The sequence below is a fragment of the Haemorhous mexicanus genome, chromosome 2 (assembly GCF_027477595.1).
Source record: "Haemorhous mexicanus isolate bHaeMex1 chromosome 2, bHaeMex1.pri, whole genome shotgun sequence".
Classification (NCBI taxonomy): Eukaryota; Metazoa; Chordata; class Aves; order Passeriformes; family Fringillidae; genus Haemorhous; species Haemorhous mexicanus.
Genome location: NC_082342.1, coordinates 88,077,979 through 88,105,211, shown reverse-complemented (window position 1 = coordinate 88,105,211; position 27,233 = coordinate 88,077,979). Strand labels below are relative to the sequence as shown.

At 38.8% G+C, this 27,233-nt stretch overlaps 1 protein-coding gene across 2 annotated transcripts; it reads right to left on the bottom strand.

Annotated features, from left to right (window-relative positions):
• Window positions 1-1,447: 1,447 nt before the first annotated feature.
• ASMTL (acetylserotonin O-methyltransferase like) lies at window positions 1,448-27,233 on the bottom strand. 2 transcript variants are annotated; one of them, XM_059839377.1, is made up of 13 exons: window positions 27,082-27,233; window positions 25,980-26,111; window positions 24,179-24,226; window positions 23,479-23,543; window positions 22,442-22,503; window positions 20,390-20,498; window positions 16,051-16,477; window positions 12,988-13,150; window positions 11,059-11,243; window positions 9,243-9,372; window positions 7,996-8,139; window positions 7,368-7,490; window positions 1,448-2,119 (listed from the first exon to the last, which is right to left on the bottom strand). In XM_059839377.1, the coding sequence occupies exons 1-13, from the start codon at window positions 27,172-27,174 to the stop codon at window positions 1,905-1,907; spliced, it is 1,896 nt and encodes a 631-aa protein (XP_059695360.1). In that variant the 5' UTR covers window positions 27,175-27,233; the 3' UTR covers window positions 1,448-1,904. The 2 variants fall into 2 exon arrangements, with proteins under 2 accessions (XP_059695360.1, XP_059695359.1); XM_059839376.1 differs by lacking the exon at window positions 1,448-2,119 and adding an exon at window positions 4,182-5,203.

The following is a 27,233-nucleotide window of genomic DNA, read 5'->3' as shown; positions in this document are numbered from 1 at the left end:
CTGTCAGTTTTGCTCCACACTCACCACCCTCTGGGTATTGCTGATCCATGGCATATTCTTGTTCCCAAGTTCTGTTCCCACTTCCTCCCTGCCAGTGCCAAGGGTCACATCATGGGGCTTTTCTGTATGTCACTGAACTGATCCAAGACAATGGAATACCAAAGGACTTAGCTGCAGTTTCCTGTGGGACAATAGGACAGGGTGGTTCCAGCTTCTTGTATGGGCACTCGAAGTTAGATGCTGTGAAAACCTCCTCTGCAGGCTGTCACAGCAAGCACTCATGGCAGGACTCAGGCCCTACCAAGACAGGCCTGGTTTCCATCAGTAACTTTTCTAATTTTACTGTAAGCTGAAATTGCTATTTTGAACCTATCAAACTTCTGTCTGAAATTAGACCAAATTCTTTCTAAAATGTGTTGAAATTGTTCTAGCTGGAGGGCATTAGTTCACATCACCTGCTTTCACTTTTTGTGGGTGTTTCCAACCAAAGTAAATAAGGCCAAACCTTTCTTTTAAACACATGACTGGTGAACCACAAAGCTGCAGTAGCTGAGGTGCCAGTAACCACTGCTTACACATGTATGTACTTTACAGGATTTCAAAATGAGCATGTCTCTCAAGAGGGCATGTTGTGAGAAGAAAAGGTGCCAGGCATAGCCTTTGTCTCTGCTCTAGTACAAGATATGTCACTGTACTTTTTTTTTGCACAGCGGAAGATCAACAGTAAACTGTGTGCTCTCCTGGAGCATAATACAGACAGACTGAAGTGACTTCTGTGCTCACAGAGGGTTATGCACACAGGGTGTCAGAAGACCATATTCTGAATATAATTTATGAAATGCTGTGGTACATTCATTCAGGGAGGCACACAGAGTGTGGTAATTTTTCCTTTAAAAAAAGCTCATAACTGAATGTTAATACTCTCTTAGAACAATACCTTGTCTGCAAGACTGAGATTTTGTTCACCATAAAATTTTCTATTGACTTAAAAAGAACTTCATAATCTAAGACTCTTGAGTATCATCACTGTGAAAAATGAAGGTAAAAGGCACATAACTTGTAATGGGGAACTTGTTCAGTCTGTAGTTGTCATATTCTGTTCAGCTTGGGTGCTCACCTGCATGACTGAGGGAAATTCTTTTTTCTCCACCACCATGCTTTTTCTTCTGTTTCTTCACCTTTTTTTTCCTCCTTATCTCATATTCTGCTATCCACTTTTATAAGAGCTCACAAATTAAGTAGGGCTAAAAAGGTGTAGGATGATGTTCTTGAAACAAACTTGGTGCCCTCACATTTAATCTCAAATTACAATCACAGAGGAAACTTGTGCTTTTATATAACTGCCTTTTTTTGGAAGCTTCTCTCAAAGCAGAGCAGTCTCTCTTGACTCTCTCAGGAAGCTGCTGCTCCAGTTCTTGTTTCCAGTCTTACACCATTGCAGTAGCAGTTTCCAGAGTTGATTAGAGTGTGTTTATTTACAGTAGCGGTATAATATAAAATGATACTAAGATGGATGATGATGGAGCATTAAAATGATACCAACATTAACTTCCTGGAACAGGGGCAAAGCAAGGCGTGCTGGTCTAAAAACTCTACTATTCTAACTGCACCAAGTACGAAGGAACAGTGATTTCTCAGCAGTGTGACTACTGCCCTTGGGCTGATGACACCATTTGTGTCCTATGCGTGTTGTGCAGCCACAGAATCTCCTGGTATCATTCTACTGAAGTCTAAAATAAATGTAATTAATCTTTCTCCCTTTTTAAAAGTAGTATCCCAAAGCTGGCATTTCTTGTTACATTTCTTGTTTATGGTATTGATGAGAAGTTGAGAATGTATTTGGGTAATTACAAAACATAAAACAAAAGTATAAGACATCCAGACTACTGCTTAATGCATTTTTTCTAGGTCTTAACACAGAGAATGACATCTAACAAATTTCCTGTTATTCTGATTTTGACATTTGTGAATCCATGTTGTTCCAGCAAAGCTTGATATTCAGAGCCACTTCTCTCCTTTCCCTCTGTCTGCACAAGCATGTTCAAAGACTGCAGCAGAGCTGTGCTCCTGTTCTTCTTTTCATCATCCAATACCATTTCAGCCAGCAAAATTGCACAGCCTAATTTAAAAACAAACACATACAACAGCTCTAATCCATTATCAGGCAAGAAAATTTCTGCTGCCATACAGAGGGGTGCAAACTACAAGACCTGAGTGATTTCCTTTATCATTTATGGATTTTCTCTCCTATTAAATGACTAATCCACTATTAGATCAATAATCCACTCCGCTCACAAACCCCAGGAAATTCCCTTTCCCAGTATAGAGTGATCAAACACAAGTCAAGTCACGTTTCTGTTTTCAGGGGAAAAGGGGATGACTTCTGTAGACTTGGCATGAGGACTATAGAAAGCAGTAAGACAGGAATAGAGTTGCATCTCTTTGGGATATACTGCTACTTCACGTTCATGTTGAAATGATGCCAAGGAGAGAGAAGAGTGAATGGCAAGCATTACAGAAGCAGAGAAGTCAGTGTTTCTGCTCAATACATTCTATATGTTATTTCTGTAGGACCCGAATTCTTTGTGGTGGGACTGACCTAAGGATGAAAACAGAACTTAAATGATCTGATTTACAGAGTCTTCTTTTCCATATTCAGACCTGTGAGGGGAAAGGGAAACCAAGAGAGGCCTACTGACAAAAGCATTGTGATACAAACTTGCCTTTTGGCCTGACATCAACTCAGATCAAAAGAGAAGTTCAGAGTGATTTTATTATAAGTGCAGCATAACATTCATACCTTTCTGACCTTTAAGAAAATCTCCTCAGAGCCATTCCAACTTGTACAGCTCAGACATTCAATAATCATCAAAAACTTTTAAAACTTAACCCCCCTCATTCTTTATGTCAGGAAAATTTTCCTCGGTTATGTACAGTGCTTAGAATCTTTTCAGTGTTAGACTGTTAAATCCACTCCTTCTACCAGTCAGCAAAAGATATTCAGAGCAACTGAAAAACTTAATTTGTATATTAGGTAAGATGAGCTTATAATTGTTCAGGTGACTGGGCTGTATCACATGATTGTAGAGCACCTAAGCCTGAAACAGACCACAGGAGATCTCTAGTCCAGCCTCCCACTCAGAGCAGGGCAGCTCTGCAATCAGCTCAGCTTCTTCAGGACTGGCTTCACACATGGAAGCCTCCAAGGACAGAGATTCCACAACCTCCCTGGATCATCTGCTTCAACACTTAATTATCCTGAGAGTGCAAAGCTGTGGTACATGACCACAGACACCATGCCCAAGGGACTAATGCTTAGTGTTGTGCATTAACCACGGAGTAAATGAAGGCTGGGTGGTAGCCAAACACATTCTATTCTAATTTTACAGTCATAGTACTTAGGGGCACAGTTTTAAAATCTGTGACAGTTACAGGTGTGCCAACTTTAGGCTTTCATTGTTTCTGACTCAAACAGCTTAAAGCAGCTTAAGGAACAGCATTATGAACTTCATGAGTAACTATGTGATGAGACACATCTGATTGCCAGAATGAGACTCTCTCAACATACAAACCTGTTAAGCTAAAAGCAAGCTTCATGTCCAGGTGGAAAAGAAACATTTTAAATTTATTAATTTGAATATTCGGCCTTATCTATTTTAAATGTCTGCACAGATAAGTCAAAATTCCATTCATAGAAACCTTCTGCTAAGAATTAAAACCCCCAGTGTGGTTAAGTCTGACATTTCCCTGATTTTGTACACCTGAAATGCTCTGTAGGAAGCCTGTTTCTCCTAATGAGTTGAGCCACTGTGGCACTTTTTCTTTACCCATTGGTCAAGAAGAAAGTAACTCCTGATTAATTAACATCCAGACAGATGCAACTCTTAACCTTCCTCATTAACCCATTCTAATTTGCTGAGGTTGGTAATTCAGTATTGGCACAGCCTCTTGCACACTGGTTTATTGGGACTACTGCTGTGCAAGAAACAGGCAAAAACCTCACAACTGACAGAAAGAAAGCTAGTTTGAAAGTGTAACTTTAATTTCCAGAAAGGCTTCCATTACACTTTGAAAAGAAAAAATAAATATCAATGAAGTATCAGGAAAGCAACAAACATTAGGAGAGGTGACATTTGTGACAAATTACTTGAAGAGATGTATGCACTTCTCCAATTAAAGACTGAAGCATGAAGAAACTTTTATTTTTTAAATTTTCATACAAGGTTTTATACATAAACCCTAAAACTCATCTCAATTAACGAGACAGAAAGCATATATGGCCATTCGACCACATTTAGAAAAACCCCAGAAATGACAGTAAGCAATATGAACAGCTCTCAGCTGCAGCCTGTGCAGGTACATACTGTGGCTGGAGGCCAGAGGCTGCTGAAGTTCCTCTGTGACACTACAGCTGTTGTAGGAGCATGTTTGAGGTTTGTTCTGTTTTCACTTTTGCTTGTAGAAGAAATGCTTTAAAAGACTATATATGAGATGTTTTTGAGTGAAGTCCCACACAGCAGTGAAATAAAGGACTATCATCCCCAAACTCAGGCAGAGAGAACAATATTTTTTTTTTTTAATTTCTGATAAAAATTAGTAGTAACCACTGAATACACTGCAGAGGAAAAACTCTTTAATTTTACAGTCCAAGAAAACTAAAAAATTAATGTAGCTCAGTACAAGCTTGCAGTTTTAACCTGACATGCTATACACAGCTATGCCAAGTCTAAGCTTAATACAGTATGCAGAAGAACTGGACATTAAGGTATTTCACATGCAGGAGTTTCAGCCTGCCCTAGAGGCTTTTTAAAATGCACAGAATTCACTCTGGCAGAAGCTGTACTCCAACCTGTATCCAAGGCCTGTAACAACTATGCTTCAGACAAAGGGCCAAAATCATCCTCAACTGCCAATATGAGCCAGTTGATGACGGGTATATTGCACAAGGGGTGAAAATTCAGCATCCCAGATTGGTTCTGGGCACTCTACAGTGACAGATTCTTCTTGAAGCACAGAACAGCGTCTAATAAGCTTCCTGTGATCTTAATTTGTACATCTGTGAATCCGTATTTCTCCAGTAGCTGTTTATATTCTGAGCTGCTTCTCTGCTTGCCTTCAGTCATACTGAGGGATTGTACCACAGCTACTGAGGGGTGAATCTTCTGTTCATCAAGCACAGTTTCTACCACTAGCAAGGCACTTCCTGCATTTCCAAAACAACCAAAAGTGGATCTGTGTAAGTACTTTTAGCTTCAACTTTAAAGTGCTTTTTCAGAGACAATTACAGAGGTCCCCTCAGATTGATTTTTTTAACGGTCTTCAGTGGAAATCAGTGAAAATTTACTTTCAGTGATCTCTTCCTGGAAGCAACCATTTAATTGTTAAAAAAAAAGGGAGAGTTTAGAGCACTGTCTCCAGAAGTTCAGATCACTTCCTGCCTATGCTCTTAAACTCAGCCTTGCTTTCATTTGAACCAAACAATTCCTGTAAGCATCTGTCATAACCCAAACTTTGCATAAGATTAAGACAGTCACCCAAAATTTTCTTTCATAATTTATAATCAGGATTATAGTTTATGGGCTAGGTCTTATTTTGCATCTTCTCCTCTGAAATAATAAACTTCAGACCTACAGTTGCATTAAGGAATCAGATGATCTTAGTGGTCAGGCTCTTCTGCTTTTTGTCTTCTTTGATCTTTAATACTGCCTGAATGTGAATCAGCAGTGTGCCCTGGCAGTCTAAAGGGACAGCTGTGTTCTGGAGTGCATCAAAGCACAGGATACAAAATCACTAAATAGGTGATTGTCTTATTCTACTCTGTGTGGGTTCAGCCTTGCCTTGAGTACTGTGTGCAGTTTTGGGCACAACAGTATTAAAAAAAAATTAAAATACATATATTAGGCTATTAGAGACCATCCAAAGTAGGGCCACAAAGATGGTGAAAGGTCTCAAGGGAAAGTCTTATAAGGAGCAGCTGAAGTCACTAGCTTTGTTCAGCCTGGAGGAGACTGATGGAAGACCTCTTTGTGGTTCTCCACATCCTCACAAGGGCTAATGGAGGACAAGTACTGATCTTTTCACTCTTGTGATCAGCAACATGACTCAAGGAAATGGCATGAAGATAGCCAAACTAAATCTCCCCAGACCTATCAGAAAAAGGCTTTTCACTCAGAGGATGGCTGGGCACTGGAACAGGCTCCCCAGGGAACTGGTCACAGCACCAAGACTGTCTGAGTTCAAGGGGTGTTTGGACAATGTTCTCAGGCACATGGTGTGACCCCTGGGGCATCCTGCATAGCGCTAGAGGTAGGACTTGAGGATCCTGATGGGTGCCTTTCAACCCAGCATATTCTTTGATTCTGTGTGTAATTTTGGGTGCCTCAGTGTATGCGACCAAGATGGTGAAGGGCCATGAGGCCAAGATTCATGAGGCACAGCTGAGGTCCTCTGATCTGTTCAGGCTGGAGAACAGAAGGCTGAGGTGTGACTTCATCACCATGTACAACTTCCTCAAAGGGAGCAGTAGAGGGGAAAGTGCTGATCTCCTCTCTCTCGTGTACCAGTGACAGGACACAAGGAAATGCAATGAAGCATTGGGAAAGGGAAAGTTCAGACTGGACACTTGGAAAAGATTTTTCACCCAGTGTTGTAGGCACTGGAACAGGCTCCCAGGGAAGTGGTGACAGCACCAAACCTGCTGGAGTCCAAGGACCATCTGGATGACATTCTTAGTCATATGAACTAGTTTTAGTTAAGCCTTCAAGAAGCAAGGATGATGATCTTTATGATCACTTTATGATTACTTTATGATCTTCAATTTGATGATCTTTATGGGTCACTTCCAACTTGAGATACTCTGATGATTCTATGATTTCATGTAGTACAAAGTCATACAGGCTGCATATTTTTCAGGGTATGTGTGCATAAAGTAGTACTGAACTTCAGCCAGTTTACCATATTCTGGATACTACTGAGATAGCAAAACAACAGCAAAACTGCTGCTTCTTGATTTACCCAAAGGAACTTTAGTTGGGCTTATTTTATGTACAGAAATAAGCACATGCTTACTTAATTGATGATACAGGGCTTAGTAAGAAAGACTGGGCATGACAGAGACTGGGGATATGATACAGTTGTATGCGAAGCTTGCAACTACAGTAAAAGCTTATTATATATAGTTTTATTTGCAGCTTTGTTTCCTTCTTTTTCTTAGTAGGTATTATCATAATGCAAGCCTACACATTCAAGAAAAGGCTACTATGATTAAACAAAAAATATCCTAAGTTCATACTAGAAAAGCATTAGTCAGTGCTCATTAAAGGTACTTTAACATGCACCTTAAAGTTCACAAGATGAAAAAAACATACCTGGTTTGCAAACAGCTGATATCTTGCTTAACAGCACATGTATCTTTTCATCAGGCCAGTCATGAAGAACACGTGAAAGGATGTAAAGATCTGCTTCTGGAAGATCATCCTTGAAGAAGTCACCTGTTGGAAAACAGAGTTAGTACATTCCTACAGAAACCACAGAGTACATCCTGTAAAAACAAGGTGCTTCAGCAGAGTACAAAAGTAACAAGAATGAACAGGTACAGGTATGCCCTGATTTGCAGATAAGGAAGTGTAGTTAAAGAGCAGATCATAGGCGAGAACTGTCTAACAAAAAAATGGAGAGGAAACATAAAGCAAGGAAGGAGACAAAGTTCTTTGTAGTCACCATTTTGATCTTGTCTAGAAATGAAATACCTCAGACAAGCACATGCAGACTCTGCTTCCAGTGGTATTCAAAAAATTACTAATTCATATCTATTTAGCCACATTCTCCAAGCATTTTTTATCCCCACAGTCTTGAAAAATACTATGTCCCCTTTTAGCATGGGTGAACCTATATTGCCTTGTACTAAGATATGATTGGGGTTGGAGCAGCAGCAAAAGAGCCTGTTTGTGCTCAAGGACAAGAGAAACCAGAAAAATTATCATGTGCTACATTTACCTGACACAAATGTTACTGGAGCAGTGTGTTGTTCTGAAGGCTGAAAGTAAGAGGTGTTTGCAATGACTTCTGGAAGGTCAAATACTGTGACCTTGAGATTTGGGTATACTTGTACTAATTCATAAGCCAGAGCTCCAGTGCAACCTGTTAAAAGTTTGAAGAAGTCAATTCAATTATTTTCTCCCAGAATTTGCAGACATTTTTAAAGACAAGGCTGAATATAACATTGTGAAATAGAGACATCCAGTCAGAACCAGAGGTAGACAGCTCAACAATGAACATGGGCAACAGGACTTCCTGGTTGATAGAGCAAGGTTTTAAAGCTTGTGGAATGCAGGCATGACTCCTTACTGACAAAGAATTGCAAATGTGACCTTCGATATCAGTACCTCAGGGTTTTTCTGGGGAGTATCAAAATGTAAATCAAAAGGCAAAAACTTCTATTTGTTGAAGAAGAACACCTCTAACTGCTTAGCATTTACAAAGCACTGATACATGAAATCTGACAAATGCTCTACAGCACAGTAAAGATTGTGAAGTTCAGCAGTCTCTGCACAAGTGGCAACGGTTGTACCAGTATTGGGTTAACTCCTCTGAGATGCTGTTTACCTCCTCAGCCACTAAATACATTATTCTTCCTTCAGTGGATCTTTCCCTATATATTAACACTTCCTCCATGCAGCTCCAAGCACAGGGTTTCCTTAAAAAAAAAGGAATGCTAAAAAGCAGAGTTTCTTCAGATGTATCACTGGTCTTCAACACTTTGATGGACAAATAGATATTAATAACTACAACAATACACAAAACAAACCCATTAGAAAAGAATCAGTACTTTTGCTTTAGAAGTGCAGTGTTTCAAGTTTGACACCTTAGCAGTGGTGGTTCACTACTTGCATTACTTTTGAAGATCTTGGATGTGCTTAAGGAGAGCAACAATACTGCTGAAAATGGCACTCCCACCTCAATGCTGTGTCACATGAGCCACTATCTTATTTTCTGCCTTGAACTGTGTAACTGATTGAGACAAACATTCACTTATCTTAAGCTATTCTAATACCATTTAGGTAACTCTACTTTCAATTAGCTGCACTGTTCTTTTATCCTGACACTGCAGTATCAGAAAAACAACAGTAGGTAATATTACTGCAGTTCTAATAAAAATATACATGCCTTTTAAGTAATAAAATGCAGAGCTGAAATCAAGCTTTTCCCTTTGATTTGTATATAAGTTCAATTACAAGCAATACCTCCTAAATCACACGCAGATTTAAACTGTGAAAGATCAAACGCTGTAGCCACATCTCTTGCTGTCAGGTGAGCAATGCTGTGCATGGCAGCCATAAAACGTTGCTTTACCTCCTGGCTGTGATAATAGTCCTAAAAAGGGGGAAAAGCAGCATAATTAAAGTTTATTTTCAGAGTTAATTAAAATTATGTACAACCAAAGCAGCAGGTGAACATCAGAGTTCCCAAAATGAAAAGATCTATTAAAAGTACCACTGACTATTTGCTCATCCAAATCCTTTGCCATAGTGATAGTGATTTTTGCATCCTCTCAAGAATTCTGATCACACAGACACCTTGAAAGGACAGATTTAGCAGGATGAAAGAAAAATTCTAGTGCTCCTTCTTGATATCCTCACAAATTGCTTTCATTTCACTCAAACATGTATTCTCCCATGATGGAAAAATACCCAGATAATTGGATCATACCATAAATCAGAAACGTTAAAGATCATTCTGGTTTTTTTTTTGATTAGGGAACAAGCAAGCATTCAGTAGCAGAATCTCATGCCTTTACCTTTTCAAGGACATATACACAAAAATCCCTTTACCTTTCACCTTTGCACAGATTTCACCAGTTATGGCTGGCTTTGCAACTACCATGAAGTGGCAGTATCTCCAGGCTGTGGTGTGCATAGTGCCACAGACAGCCCATGGACTCTGCTCAGGCACACCATCCTGTACACATATGGAGCCCAGGTTCAAACGGGACACAAGCATCATCCAAGCAAAGCTGATAACCCAGATGTTTAGCAAAGGAAGAGCTACAGTGGTTAATTAAACCACTTAATTTGTATATAAATTTAGATCTACTCCAACAGCTATCCTAAAGCAAAGTATCTTAACTCCCTTTAAAGACCATTTGAATGATTCCCAATGGAGTTTTTGTCCTCCAGTTATTTAAGTACTAACATGAAGCTAGCAGAGCTTTTAAGTCTCCACAAGTTCTTATTTTGTTACACTGACTATACATAAGGGATGTAGACATCTCCTTCAGGAGACTGCCTTCATCACCATCTTGAAGTTTACTACAAATTAAGGACCTCAGGATATAGTCTGAAGTACAATTTAAGCCAGCAGTGCTGTCAAAGACATTCTCCTGCTCACACTAGCAGCTCTCTGCTTACACAGGCATAAATATTTATGCCTCTCAACCTGCTTCACCAGATGGGTAACTGACAAGTTACTAGTTACACCCCGAAGTGATTCTCCAGTCTGATCACATCCACTTGGGCTAGCATTGGGAAAGGAATACCACAGACTGAAAAAGAAGGCAGAAGGATTACAATTTTATCAGTAATAGATATCAGCTTGAACTACAAAACTTCATAAAGGAGATTAGATCCCTTCTCCACTGCATCAACACAAACCAGCTTTGACTACACAGCACAGCCTAAACTGGATCACAATCAACTGACTGGCATGCAATATGGAAGGAGTACATGTGTGGTAAGGTACTATCTGGTGTTATAAAAGGGACACAAACATAAATTAATCAGGCCCAGAGGTTGTTCTGAGAGTGTGTCAGTGGGATGGGCAACACTTCATCTGGAGAATTTTTGTCAGCACTCAAATTTCCCAACATATTCTGTGATTGCTCCACTACTTCATAACCTAAAGTTGAAGGCAACAGAAGCCTGGGACTGGTGAATTGCATTGGGTTTCTACCATTTCTGAGACTGACAAACTTTCTTCTCTGTCAGCTCTGTCTCCGTTTGTCCCTAGATCAGTTCTGGGCTCCACACAGCTGGTTTTGATACTAGTAAGAGTTTATATTACCTTAAATAGATCATCTGCTTTCTTTCCAAAGGCTCGATGATTCTGCCTGCTCCCTTCTTTGACAGCATACTCCAAGTTTGTGAAGAGAGGCCAAAGGTGGTCATTAGAATGCATAATGTAGCCATGAAGTGAGTATTTACCATCTGAAGTCAGGTAGGTATTTGCTGAGTCAGTATTACTGTAACCTTATGGGAAGAACACAGTTGTAACCAGCTTTGTTTCAGTACTTTGCAACTGTTGTTTAAAATCTGAAGGCATGTTTTCCTGCATAAATAACCAGTAAATCCAGATCTTATGATCTATTACTAAAAATTTTGCAAAAACGTAATTCTGAAAGTCTTGTCATTCTTAAAAGAGCAAGTACTTTGTTTCAAAACAGAATTTAGATACTGGGAAATATAGATACACACTGATTTGTTTTTTATATTTTAAACCAGAGTACCTGAGTTAGATACCTAATATTCAAGCGACAGTATTAGAAGTTCCTCGTTCTTGACTGTATTTTTGTTTCTATTATGGCTGCTTCTTCCCTGAATTCAAGCTTTTTCTGTTTTGTCTTTAGATCTTTTTAATTTGTCTTGTCCTCTAACAGAGTTAAAAAGACTCCTTTATTTTCTTTTCTTCACACCTACTTAATTTCAAGTCTTACTATGTAAATGATATGCATGGAAACTTAGAACTACATAGTGTTGACTGAAAAAGTTAATCCTGACTCCCTCACTTACATACACATTCATGGACTGTTCCAGTTAGCAGCACTAAAATTTATGTTGTTGTCCACCAAGAGGGACATACTGCAGAACTCTCCCCATTAAAAGCCTGATCCTCTGCTGAAGGCTGACAGCACTGCTGCAGCAGGAAATGGAATTTCACAATCATTTTAGATAGAAACACAGAATCACTTCAATGGAAAGCCTTCTAAGGTTATCAAGTACAACCTTTAACCCAGCACTTAACCAGGTTCCCAAGTACCACATCTACACACCTTTTAAATACCTGCAGGGATGGTGAGGCAGCCACTTCCCTGGGGACCTGTTCCAATGCTTGGCCATCCTTTCAGGGAAGAAATTTTTCCTAATCTAAATCTCTCCTGTTCAATCTAAATCTCCCCTGGCATACCTTGAGGCTGTTTCCTCTTATCTTCCTGTTAGTTACTTTTAAAAAGAGACCATCTCCCTCCTGGCTACATTCTCACACGTCGTTGTGGAGGACAATAAGATCTCTTCTCCCCTCCTTTTCTTCAGGTTCAACACCCCCAGCTTCCTCAGCCACTCCTGATCAGACTTATGCTGCAGACCCTTAATCAGCTCCATTATCCTTCTCTGGACACGCTGCAGCATCTCAGTGTCTTTCATGTTATGAGGGGCTCAAAACTGAACACAGGACTCAAGCTGTGGCCTCCCCAGTGCTGAGCACAGGGGCACAGTCACTGCTCTGGTCCTGCTGGCCACGCTACTGTTGATATAGGCCAGGATGCTCACTGAGCATCTGGGCACATGCTGGCTCATGATCAGCTGCTCTTGAACACCATCTCCTTCTCCACTGGGCAGCTTTCCAGCCACCTTCCCCCCAGCCTGCAGTGCTGCATGGGGCTGCTGTGACTCAAGTACAGATGACAGATGTGAGCTATTACACTGTTCCCTGGGACTCTCCATGCCATCTTTTCTTAGAAATTTGGTCAGTATTATGCCCAGAGAGCTAAAACAATCTAAGATTTCCATAAAGGAGACTTGAATGTGTTCATTACATAAAGCCTTCCCCCACATGAAACAATTCCAGCTACTAATAATGAAAGCAAAGGAATCCATTCCCTCTGCCCCAAATCCAAGTTACCAACAATATCATGTCAGAACCTGTGACCTTAAAAGCATCTCTTCCAGTCCTGCCGGTTTTTTAGTATATACAGTTCGCAGAGGGTAAATTAATCACCTTGTGGTGTTTTCTCCAGTAATCCAAGAGAAGCACATGCATCAAGGAGTCTTTCAGTTCCACATACAGAGGTTCCAACATCATTTGCAATATCCACAGCCTTCATTGGACCTTTATCTTTCAGATGATCAAATATCTTCAGCTTAGAGGCTACAAACAGAGCCTATGTGTAGGTAAGAAATTGTTATCATGCTGTGTTTAAAAGACTGCAATCAGAAAACAGAAGAATTATATTGTTTGCCTAGAATTATTCTACACAACTACTGTTAAACTACTGCAACACAATCTAACAAACCTCCTAAAAATTATTCCCTTCCTTCTCAGAGGGTTTCAGAATCTTGGCCAAGTAACAGAACTTTTAACAATGGTGTTTGGGAGAGAAGGGAACTCACAGTATTCTGGAATGCAGCCTACAAATTTTGTATGAAGACCCACTTCTTTATTGAGATATTTAGCACTTCCCCATCTATATGACTGTTTGATGTAATGGAACATTCTTAAGCATATGAACCAATACCAAAATTTGATAACAAAATTATTATTAAATAATAATGAAAAATTAAATTTGATTGACCCAAAGCATAAGGAACTCAAAACTCTCCTCTAAGATAGTGTAACAGCTTCAGCTGCTAAAATACAAGTCTTTATTTTAGTAAAATTAAGACAAAAACCCAAAAAGATTAAGAACAGAAAGAATAAAACTTCATAGGACAACTGTACTACAGGCACACCTTAACAGGATGTGTACACATGGAATGGGGACAAAAAACCAGCAAGTGCTTAATGGTGAGGAAAAGCTCATGGGCAATGGCTGCCTTAAATTGAAAGCCTTAGCTGAACTTTTTTCAAGATATGCTAACCAAACCAGAGAGTAAAGTTAATGAAATATAGTAATATATACATCTCCATTCAAAACTCATTTGCAATTCTACAGAAGCAGGTAACACACCTAAAATCAAGGAACTTTTGGAGAGCACAACAGTGGAGGCAAATGCAGCAATCACAGAATCCATTTCTTTACAACTGCAAGCAACTATAATTAAATTTAAATCTAAAGATATTTAAGGAAAGAAGGGCCTTGACATTCTATTTAATAAAAATCAAAGGGAGAAAAAGAGATTAACTTTGAGAGGTAGGTCTGCTACTGCATGTGGATGATATTCTATCATCTTCACACCTTTTTATTCTATTTTATAACAACTTGGTTATTCTAATAAAAACATATAGCTGGGATTTATTATAATTCAGGCTTTCACAATACTGAGCCAATTACACCTAGTTTACAACCAGATGGCTTCCAAGACCTGCCTAGTCTTTGGACTGATACCAACTGGAAACCACTAGAACAGGAAAAAGAAGGTGAGAAGATAAGGCAGAAAACTTGGCTGACCAACTTATTCTAATTCTCAGTCCAAAAAAAAAAAAAAAAAGAATTAAAGAAGAAAAGACGTAAAAGATACGAAGATATGAATACAGATCAAACTATGTAAATTTGGAACATGGTAAAATTCAAAGATTTTAGCTTGCAACTATTTAATCCTGATCTCCTGTTCTGCAAGAGAGTAGTTCAGAGGAATATAGGCAGCAATGCCTTCACCTGCAGGAGATTTTACTCTGCTTTATAAAGTTCTTGAATCAAGATGAAAAAAACTTGAGAGTTTTTGTGGAAATAAATGTTTTTGTGTACTTATACCTATTCTGCAAATGGAAACTTGATGAGTTTTGTCTGATCACAATTCATCACTACTGGCAATTAATTTTACAAAGATCCATTTAGTGGGAAAAAAATTCCAGTAGTCCAACATGTGATTCAGTACTTCATACCATGACTTTACACTGGAGCAGTGAGAAAGTAAAGTTGTTCCTTTTGTTTCCAGCCTCCACTGTCTTGCACTACACAAAACTATTCAGCATCACATCACTGTAAACAGTAAAAGTAATGTACAGCCACATGCTGATAATTATCCGTATTTATTTTTACTTAAATTGAAGAAATGCTAAGCATCATCTCACCCTTTTAAATATGTCACTCCCCATAGGTACACAAGAAGTTCACACATGCAGCACCCTCAAAGCCACTTTATTCCAAGCCTCCCAGGACAGCTTTGTATGCCTATACAAGCAGCACACCCACAGAACCACATGATCACACTACAGTCTTCCTTCAGAGCTGAGCACAACTCTCCACTGTTTCAGCAAAACTATTGTTCACTGTCTGGTGTGCCCCCCTCCATTCACCTCCAAGTTACATAGCTCCAAGTTTGCATTTCACTGCCACTTTAGCACTTTTTTCCCACATCTTCCCAAAACACAAAAAACTTGGAGACCACTGATCTATTAGAATGATCACTGTTCATTTCTTCTTCCTCTTCTTCACTATTGTCTTTGCCACGCTGAAACCATGAAGAAAATCTGGAAGTACTTAAAAGGTCCAGCTATGCATTTCTCATCACGCCTGGCTGAAACACAGGGCATGTGACCTTGTTTGTGAACTGTTATGAGTATGCCTCCATCAGATACAACATGGATATTATCAGATAAACACATCCAGAACATGAAACAGGTTATTAAAAAATAATATTCTGAAGAGGCAATAAAAAAATTAAGATCTTCCATAGAATTCTAATGCAAAGCATTAGAAATTACAAAGGAAATTATATTATATACAATTCTTGTCACAGTTTAAAGTCAGGTGAGTTAACCTCAAACGGTTTTTTTTTTAAGAGTATATAATTCCAGCTTGGTGCTCTTCTGATCAGTAAAAAAAGAAAAATCTGCAACTTCTTCTCCCTCTCAACTTAAGGGATAAAATTATCCAATAGGTAACTGAAATTTCATAGAACACATAAAAAGAAATACAAAAAGACAAACCCAGCAATGTTTGCACTGCACCAGAAATTTCAGCTATCTAAAGACTCTCCAGAATGTCAGTGGTCCTTTTTTACTAATTATTAATACATTCCTTCACCAGCTGAAATATTTCACAATACCTGTTACATACTGAAGTCCAGTGAAACAAATGGATCAGACAAGCGTGTAATGAGTAGGTTTTTTTTCTCTTACCTTTGAAGCTCTAAAACCATCCATCAGCTCTAGAATTTTGGATGGAAGTTTTGATGCACTTTGTGACACTCCATTCTGATTTTCCAAAGGTACTGTAAAACCAGTTCTGACAGGAGAAGTGTTTTCAGAAGTATAAGCAGCTCCTGAGGAATGCATCCCACTGTGGTCCAACTTACTAGCAACTTTGTGCTCTGTGAAATTTGAAGATTCGCTTTCTCCATCACTTAAGTTCTCAAAAGTGTCCACAGAAGGGACAGAGTCATACTTTTTATGTTGTACGTTATGTTTAGAGGGTGGATAGTACAATTCTGCTAGCTTTTTGCAGAAGTGATTCAGAGGAAATCCCACCACATTCAAGAAGTCTCCATGGACATACTCAACTAACATTCCACCAAGGGCCTGGATACCATATCCACCAGCCTTGTCCCTGAGGAAGAGAAAGCAAAACCAACATAGATCTAATTAAGGTCAGGAGCAGAGATATCACAGAACACTAATAATACACCAAAACTGCAGAGGTTGGAATAAAGACTAGTGTACCTAAGTTACAGGCAGACTAAATCTACCAGGTAGGCTCAACACTTCAATTTGTAAATCACAAGATAAATATAGGGATCAGTATTTCTACTAAGGGTGAGGAACCAAAGGTCTTGATGCTTCAGACGGTGCAAGTGCAACAGTCACCTAAGCAGCAGGTGACTGCAGTCAGAGTGTGTTGTCACAGGTTACCAAGTCGTGGCTACCAAAAAGGTAACAGTGTCACCAAGAGCAACACTGCCACAGGATCACCAAATGCATAATGACCCTCACCCAATTCCACAAGCAGCTGGAAAGCCTTTAGGTCCCAAAGGAGCTCAATAAAGATGACCTTTTAGAACTCAAATTATTACAGAATGTATCTTGCAGATCTCAGTCATAGGAATACCTAAAACAAGGATTGGGAAGACAGGACTTTCTTGGAAAAGAGCAACCTATTCCAATAAGATCCACTACTCTATTCAGCCCTATCCATCCATCTCTTGTGCAACCATCTGAGACAGAATAGTGTTGTGGTTCACAACATTGTGCTCTTAGATGTCATGGTAATAATGGTAATTTGGCATGGGAATGTACATGCACAGAAACTAACCTTGGAAATCTAATTTGTCTTTAGGTGTAATTATGCAAATTCCACAGATTGGAACCTTACACGTTCACAAATGGAAATATGTACAAGTCAGATAAGCTGCAGGAGAGCCAACAATTTTACTGTTCTCATACAAGGAACAAGGCAGTTAAAAGTATGTTTCCTACACAACAGTAGAATCTGAAAGCCTACGTCAGCAAGCTTAGAAACCAAAGATCAGTCAGTCAGTCTCCGATCTATTAACTTAAGGTAGTATGGAATTACACAAACTGCTTGAGAAAGAAGGTTACTACACAAGAAAATTATTGCTAATTTTTTCATCTTAGATTTGATCAGAAACAGCTCTTTAGTACTTACCTCTGGATTCCCTTTCTAACAGCACGCTAAAACTAACAGAGGAATCAGCATACCAGCAAGTAGGATTTTCTGAATTGCTATAAATTGTGGAATAGGAATTTTCCTTTAATCCTGCATTGTCCGCGCTACCTTATAACTTTGTCATTGTTTAAATTATTTTTTCTTTTATAACATTCTTAAGATTTACATCAACTTCATTAGGAATATTATAATGACTAAAATGTCTTCTCATTTTCCAGTGAAGTTACAGTTATTTTGGTATATGCTTACAGGTAGGCAAAAAACATTATAACTATCAAAAACAGTATTATCATACTCTCAAGCAAGAAGATTAACAGAAATTGCTACACATTTATTTTTCTACAACACTTTATGTTCTGAATTGGATCCTGAAAAGAACTTCTATATTCTATATTTTATTCCCTCACAGTAAAACGTGAAACAGTAGAGTTGAAGGCTGTGTCATCACCTCCTTCCCAGACTGCAGTGGAGTCCTTTGGTTTCACTGCCATCAGAGGAGAGCTACTAAAACCATATCGGATTTTCAGGCTAGCAGTTGTAAGCAGAGACAGATAAAGTTGTTCGTAAGGGAAAGATTACAAAATAAAAAGCTGGGTCAAAGTCTACTCATTATACAAGCCCAAAACAGTCAGGATTACTGTGGTACAGCCTTCTTTCTACATATACACAGAAAAAAAAGAAAAAGACAGTGCCTGCAAGGAGAAAATCCTTGGTTAGAAAGAGGAACAGGAATAAAACAAAAAGCAAAATATCTTTCTGTCTGAAGCCAAAATTTGAGGGTCTTTATAGACTCAACACGGACTACCTTGAGACAGCAATTTCCCCTCCTTCCTTACCCATACTTTATATCAGCTATGTATTTCTAGTATTACTCTCTGTCACTAGTGATTGACTTCAACACTATATGCCAATTTTCTTCTTCAGTCCCATCAAGAACCATTGCTGTCATCTTCCTGTCACTTCTCCAGAGATGATAAGATTATTTTAGACTCCTGCAGCTGGAAGTGGATGAAGGAAGTTGCAATAAAGTATTGCATATCTGGTTATGGACCCTACTGCATATGGTACATTTTTTCTTGCTAGAAAAGAACTCAGTTTAATCCTCAAGAGAACTAGTCATTTTCTTTTATTTTTTCATGTGATTATTAAGTCTTGGATTATTTCAGAAAATTATTTTGCCATGTAAATTAAAAAAAAAAAAGGAATGGTCAAATGGTCACTTTTTGTTTAGAAAAACCTATACGCATACAATTGTGTAACCTGTATGAGTGGACATGGAGGAGGGAACAAAAATGACCAAAAAAACAGTGCTGTGAGATACTTCTCCTTACTGAATTTTGCAAAATGTATAGGACACCATGTTTAGTAGTTCCTTTGCAAAGGCAGAACAAGTGCGTCCTATTACATAAACATAATAGGAACATATATAAACAGGACTACATAAACAAAGATCAATTTGCTTCAGCCTCAGAGAATAATAAAATACATTTTTTGAACCTATGGTCCTTGAGAAACCCTTGATGTCACACTCCTCTTTTAGGAGAATGAACAGAACGACCCAGCACTGCTTGTGAGCCATTTTGGTGCAGCAAAGTACTGCTAAAGCCATTGCTTCCAGAGGAAATACTCAGAATATTCCAAAATAATTTTCAATTTCATATTCTTCCTAAAAATCCATGGTCATTTCTCCTTCAAACAGCAACTTTATGGCCCACTAAATCTAAACATCATACTAACTAGCATAGTAAACATCATCTTCCAAAAACCTATGTAGGAATTTATTACAAGCTGCAATCTTGCCAAAACATTCTCTCCATATAATCAAATTTAGAAATCAGTCTATTCAATAAGCTGTGAACCTTACATGTTCACAAAGTAGGCCTCATCTACACATAATCACTGAAGTATATCCAAAGTCCACAGTGCTTTCTTTTCCCCAGTAATACGTGGCTTTATTGTTTTATAGCACAAATGAGTTTAAAAACCACCACAAATTCTTACATGGTCAGAATTGAAGCTACAGGGACAAAAGTTCACATCAGATCACCTGATGTGCAGTCCATAGTGCTAACTATGCCTTCAGACAGGTCCAGCTAACATAAAGTGAAGACAAATTCCTTTCCCTTGTTGTCTCCAAAGAAGTACTATTTTTTTTTTTTAAAGCAATCTAGTGAACTTCATCTTGGGACTAGTAATTAAGCTTTCTGTTCTCATCCTATTTCTTCCATGGAGTAACTGTTGTCTGGTATATTGTCTTTGCAAATGTTGCCTATATAGATCAGTAACAATATTACCAGTGTAGCAGAAACTCATAAACTGAAGGCCAGTTTTGACACAGCAACACACACAAACTGTGTTTTCCCTCTTCACAAGGATAAGTAAAAATTAAGCTGGTGTTCCTTGCATTAGAGCAGTGATTTTGATAAATTAAATACACCAAGTTCTAGCTTTCTCCCAATACAGTTCCATGATGCCCTGATTATCCAACATTCTTTTCACCTGTTAGTAATGAACTATGCATTGTCTTGGGCACTGAACATCCCTGAATGTCTCTGCTAACAGAAAGATAATTGTATATTGCACAAGTGCTTGCTCTAATCCAGAGTATTTCAAGTCTTCACTTTTCAAGTTCATTAGGGTTCTAAAAAGGTAGCACACTTTCACTGGAGAAATGACAGCTAAGAACAAAAGAATAGTGCCCTTGCATCACCCATACTATCATTTCTCATACACACAGAACAAAATTTCACAGAACACAGGACGATGTTTTACACTGGCTAAACAATGTACCCTAAGGCCTATTCTCAAGTGTTGTGGCATCAGGGCCTTACTTACATTGGCTCTCCACTGTGAATGTACTCCCATAAGAGCTCTTCAGACAGCTCAGAAAATTTTACTTTAGTCTCCTCATAGAAATCAGTGATTTCCATCTCTAGCTGATTGTCTACAGAAAGAAAAAGGTCTTATTAGACACAGAAATTGTAGTTCAGAGAGCATAACATCTAGATTGTATTTCTTATTAATCATTTGACAATTTTACTTGAGAAAAATTAAATATATTGCACAGATGTATGAAATGACAAATAATGTTCTTCAGGGACAGTGGACTCAGCTTTCCCAAAACAGTAAGAGTTTGCATTTTCAACCTCTGCAGTACTGTCTCAGGGATAACAGACTGCTCTTCCTCTGTGGAACATTCTCTTAAATTAACAACGCTTACACAAAGCTATTTATGGATGCTGGCACGCACATCCAGCACTGAGTACAAAGAGGGCTACAGCCACCCTCCCAATTTTATGAGTATTGTCAAAGAACTCTTAACAACATTTCAGAGTTCAACAGGTAGGTGTCATAAAAGTGGGTAGATGCAGCTCCACCTGCACTTCAGCCTTGGGTATCCAGCAATCCCATCAAGAACCATCGCTGTCATCTTCCTATCATCTCTGAAGTGATGACAGTATTATTTCAGACTTCTGTAGCTGCAAGCGGATGAGGGAAGGTGCAATAACGTACTGCAGACCTGGGTACAGACCCTGCTGCATGTGGTACACTGTGGCCCTGGTGTCACTGCAGACAGAGGCTTTTCCAAAACATGTTCAAAATTAACAGCCTTGCACAGATGACTGTGCACATTGCAGATTATTAGCTCTCTCTACTCTTTTCTATAAACACCAAGCATCTCCCAAGCAGAACCACAGTTCTGGTAGCAGTGGCAATGCTTGAGGAGGAGTAAGAAATATCTATCGTACAGACCAAAGGAAGAATGCTAACCAATTTCTAATGGTGATAGTGTGAAACCTGAACAAAATAAGAAAATTGGTGCATATGAAGACATATTATCATGTCTTTCAGTATTGGTAACAAATTCTAGTAAAAAAATTTCATCTTTAACAAGTTAAACACATTGTAATTATAAACTGTAAATACAGCTTAGAGTAATTTTACAAAACTGTTCTATTGATTGCATCTCTTGGGGAATCTGCAGACTAAAGGTATATTGCTATTCATCTGACTGTGATGCAATTCAAATTTGCACACCTCAAATGAGATGTGCTGTTATAATATCACTGCTACATCTGGGTGCACCTAACCTTCTTCCTAGAGTAAACAGTTAAAGACTTTATTTACATTGCTGGGTTGCTCACAGGAACATGCCCTTAGTAACATATTTTATTTCTTTTGCAGCAGCTGTCCCTCTACTGTACTAGCATATTAGCAGCACTGCATCACTAACTTTAATTCCATTTTACAAGAGTTAAGAGCAACCATTCCAGAAAAGATTAAAAACTGTTAATTTATGTACAGAAAGACTACATGAAGCAAAATGTCACAAAAGCTCTACTAAAAGATTATTGTCACAATTATCAGACAATGTCCTTCAAACACTCCTCAAATTATATTAATGGTACAATTTCCACAAAAATTACTCACTTTCTCTATAAATTAGGCGATAAGGAACATTGGTGTATTGCTTCCTACAGCTTCTTAACAGTCTGAGGCCTTGAGCCTCAACTGATCTAAGCACAACACAATGAAGTGGATTTGGATCACATTCAGCTCACTCTCACAGTCTGTAGTACCTTACTTGAATTTAATTTAGAATATTCCACCACTTACACTGGCCTTTCAATTAGTCTCCCAGCTTTCAGAGACAGTATTTCTGAACTCCATTGTCTTGTCGCTTTCCCTTGTGTGGGAAAACTGAATACAGGAAGAAGGTAGGCTTTTGAGAGGAGACTTTAATTTATATTTTGATAAGGTAGTTCTTGAGTAGAAAACCAATTCAGACTGTATACGAAACATTTTCATCCTGTTTCTTTACTTGTACAAGTTATCATGAGAGTAATTTTTAATACAAATATTGAGTTGTAATAAAATGACGCGTACCTTTACTGTGGCAGTGTACAATAGCCACCCCTGTGAAAACACTGTGCTCTTTCCCATTTAACCTGTCAGGCAAAAAATGTCCATTAAGCAACAGTCTTATGAAATAGTCTACATTATTATATTGCTACAGCCCGAGAAGCAGACCAATGGATCTGACATGCATCCCAAACAAATAAATTTTATTTCAGTATCGCTGCAAACATAATGGCAAAACACACAAAAAAATAACCACATAAAAAACACTACCAAAAGCTGCAGTCATTTCAAGTCTCCAAAATACCACTTGTATAAGAGTAGTCCATGGTATCAGCTCATTCACTGTACATCAGAAAAGTGACTATTTCAAATGCATTAGAAAAGGCCAGTTGGCATAAATCCTACTGTTAGGGCCATCTTCACTGAAAGCTGGCAATAAATAGCTAGGTGATGTAACTCAGACTAAACATGTAATAGGGTACTAGAGCATATGTTCTCATTTCATCCAGACTGGTCCCCAGAGATCCCATGGCAAGCCAAAGCACAGAGAAGAGCCCAGATTCCCTCACCTCTGGCTCTCTCTTATAGTGGCTCCAGAGTGCCACGCTGTGGACAATTAGTTCTGAGGACTTTATTATCTGCTGTGTAAGCAATAGAAGTATAATAGCAAGGGACTGTGAATCTTTGAAGAGACTATTTAAGGAATAATCTTGTAAAGATTAGCCAGGATATTTTTGGATGCGATCACAAGCATCTCACATGTTCTGTCCCCCACAAGATTCCACACCAAATTGTAAGGTGAAACAGTGTGTGAAAATTTTCACTTGACACCTTGGATATATGCAAAGATCATCTTGTCTGCCTTTTTTCCTGGAGTTCTAAAAAGCTAAATATTAAGTGCTTTTCATATCCCTAATTAATAGACTGACCTACTAAAGTTATAACAAACAAAACAAAACCCCAAAAAATTTGCATGTATTGCTTCTGTGGAATCCTTTTGAGAATCTAAGTGATGGAGAAATTGCACCTTCAAATTTCATATCTTACTTAAAACTACAGACCTTGATAGCATCCTGTAGGCATCTTGCTTATCAACTGGTTTCTCCAGGATCTGCTCATCCACAGACTAAAACAGAAAAACAGAGTGACTGTGGTGCTTTTTCTCACTTTTCAGAAACTGAGATCAGAAATCATGTTCATATCATGATTTCAGCCAGGGCTTCAAACTTGAGTCTGTTGAGTGGAGCAAGAAGCACAGATACTTCGGTAGAACGGGTAATTTAGTGTCAAGCACATTGAGTGCCATATTCTACCCTCCAAGGGCTGCACCTCTCAAACAAAAGGGATAATTCAACTTCTTCTGTCCTTAACAGTTCACTGTCTCTGTGAAGATGTCAGGTAAAAAGTGACCTCCTCCTACAAGGCACAACACAGAACTGTTCACATGATCTGGACTTCCTGACAGACAAGTCACCTGAGAACAGAATTTCCATTACATATTAGGAGATCCAAGGCAATATTTATGGCTGCATTAGTGTCCCCAAAAGCAGTAGCAAAGCTTCTAGCTCTCAAGACTTCAAAAATTAGCTTGTTGGGGAAAAAAAAACCCTAAAAGCCACATCAACACATCCCAAAAAGATGTATCATAATGCAGGTATAACTTCACAGTGAAAGCAGATTTCAAACTTAAACCTACAGATACAACTATTTTCTACACTTGTCATAAATTAAAATAATGCTAAATCACTAAAGACTTCTTACCACAATAGTGTCTGCTCCTATGACAACATCAGGTGTTCTCATATGCTTCTGCAAAAGCATAAAAAGGCATTTATCAGAAGATGCAAAGAGAACAAAATCTTTTAAGACATAAGGTGAGACAATAGCAGTTTACTGGTTTAGAAGTAGGGCTCTACTGAAAACAAGACATTATTTCTCCTTTTGCACTGTTCACAAAATATTAAATGTTTATATCACCCTAAAAGTGAGGCTTGAGCACACCATTCTCAAGCCACAAATCTGCCCAAATATGTTACTGATGAATAAATGCATCCAGGAAATAAACTGGATTCTCAAAAGTCAATCTGGTCTTCAAGGTGGCAAACAACTCCTTCAAAGGAAGTGCCTAGTACTTGGAAGCCACAGAATACAGCCCTCGAGGATCATTTCTCCAAGCAAAATTTTACAGCAAAATAAATCCCCTTTTTTTTTTTTTTGGTTCACTTTGTGTTTTTCTCTTATAAGGGAACACAATATATTTTTTTTAAAATATGAGAGGTAGTGATATATAAAAATTCCTTTTAAGCCTTTCTTGACTTTAAACAGTACCTGTCCTTATAGCTAAGTTTTGATTTAGCTGCATATTATAAGGTATACTGCTGAATTATAAGGTACACTGCTGTTACTTATCACAGCATGACATGAAACCTATCTGTAAGTGTGACCATTATAATAAAACATTTATAGGGAGGCAATTCTAGACAAAGACTTGATGGGCTCTAAATTGTTTAATAATATCTAGAATTAGTTCCACTAATTCCTGTATCAAAAAGCATTTTGAAATCCACTGAACTAGCATTACCACCAGCACAGTGTTTTGCAATAAAGCCAAAGAAGTAATTTAGTGAGGTTGGGTTTAAAATCCATTCTCCTATGTTGTACCATTGTCTGGAAGGTAGTTGACAGAAAACTGGGTAACGATTTACACTGGAGATCATGCAATATTTGCTTTGAAGAATGGTGACACCTGGCAACACTGTTAATTTAAAGTGTTCAACATTCCTTTTTTGCCACTAGAATAGGAACAGCAAACACCCATCTCTTTTAGAGCTATATTATTAGGAAAAAACTATGGTCCATTTTGTGAGATTTAATCTGCTCAACATTTAAATAGGTTCTGGTAGCAAAGAGCCTTAAGTGTTCAAACAGTGATCACAGCCAAGGGCATAAGTCAAACATCAGTGAAAATCTAAGTTGCATCACTGGTTTTGATAAAATTTAGTATACAAAATGGATGCCTTGTGTAACAGAATCTGAAATAATATCAACTTCTCCCTTCTTAAAATTAGATAGACAAATTCTGTTTTAAAACATTCTGGGCAAAGAAAGAGTAATTTTTTTTCTGCTTTCCTCCAGTACCTCTATACTCAACTCCTGAGCTATTCTTGTTACTCCTTCAGTTAAAGCTGCAGCAAAGCACTGGAATCACATCAGTGTTTTTCTGTGGAGTCTGTCTCCACAATCAACAAATATGTGGAATGAGGTCAGCCATACACCTGGCTGTTAAAAAAAAAAAAAAATATATATATATATATATAATTCCACAAAAGAGCAGGTATGATGCTGCTCTTGTGACAAAAGATGCCTGAACTGCAGGCATTAGACTTCTGATTAGGCAATTTCAAGACACCGTCTTTCACAAATGACATGAAAACATCATCCATTAGCCTTCAGTGGAGAAAAAAACCTCAGGGATCACTTCAGCAGTGCAAACAAATTAAGTCACAGTTACACGCACCACCTAACGACAAAAAGCTCATTGCTGTAATAGTTAGTAACTTACTACATGCATTCTGTTTGCTACTTCAAGAGCTTTCTGTTTTGCTGTTTCCACAGCATACTCGTAAGGCGCTGTAAAAGATGACTTTTCTAGTGTCTCCTTAAACCAGGATGGAACCACCTCAAACCGCAGGCCCTGTAACAGGAAAGTGATGCAGTCAATCTGACCTCATTATAAAACAGTGCTCCCAAGGCATATTAAGCAAATAGCAAATCTGACATCTGCTTTTTACACATTAACACACCTTCCCCCTCTCCCCCAAAAACACACATGGAAAAAACCCCCCAGTGCTTCTATTGGTGTTTAGAGCATACATATCTTTTACAAGCAAACTAAAACAAAACAATCAGAACGTTGAAATTGGGGTTTATATTTGATTTTGCTCTTATTTATTGAACCTAATCACATTTGTAATTTCATTTTTTTTTCATATAAAAAGTAACAGCATAAGCTTACACACTTCATAAACAGAGGATTATATTACTTGATTTTTTTTTTTACTGAATCCATGCATAGCACTTTACCCATGCAACAGCAGTGCACATTCTTACAGGAGCATTACTGCACTTCATGTGTCCTTACACACATGATAAACAAAAAACAAAACCAGACAGTTTCTGATTGGTTTCGTCGAACAATGCCCAACTACTCTTCCAGCTTTTTGCTCTAGTTTACACTTGCACATTTACTGCACCCAGCAGGCATGCTATGCTTCTAACAACTTAGTGCACTGAACCTCGGTGCTTCTCCACACATCAATATTCTGAAGTTATTTCTTCCACTTTAGTTCAATTTATCGGGAGAATTATTAAGAATGGTAATACTAAGCAAGGTAAGCTCGATAGGTAATACCCAAGTGCTATTGAAAAGCCTCCTGCAGCGAGGCCGGCACGTTCCTCCGGAGGGACTGAACAGTCTCAATGACAGGTTACGGCTTCCTTTGCTCTGCACTCGGGCATTTCAGAAAGGACACATCTCCCTTACTGCCCCGCTCCCCTCCCACTGGTCTCATGGAGAGGGCGGGCCGGGAGGCGGCGGGCCCCGCAGGCCCGGCCGGCGCTTGCCCCGGGCCCGTGCGAGGCCAGCGGCCGCCGGCCGCACTCACCACGTTGGTGAGGATCTCCTGCCGGCGCGGCGAGGCGCTGGCCAGCACCACCCTCTTGCTGACCAGCTTCCCCAGCACCGGATTCAACACCATGGCGGCGGATGGCGGCCCTCAGCCTTTGCTCCGCGCTGCTCAGGGGCGGGGAGGCAGCG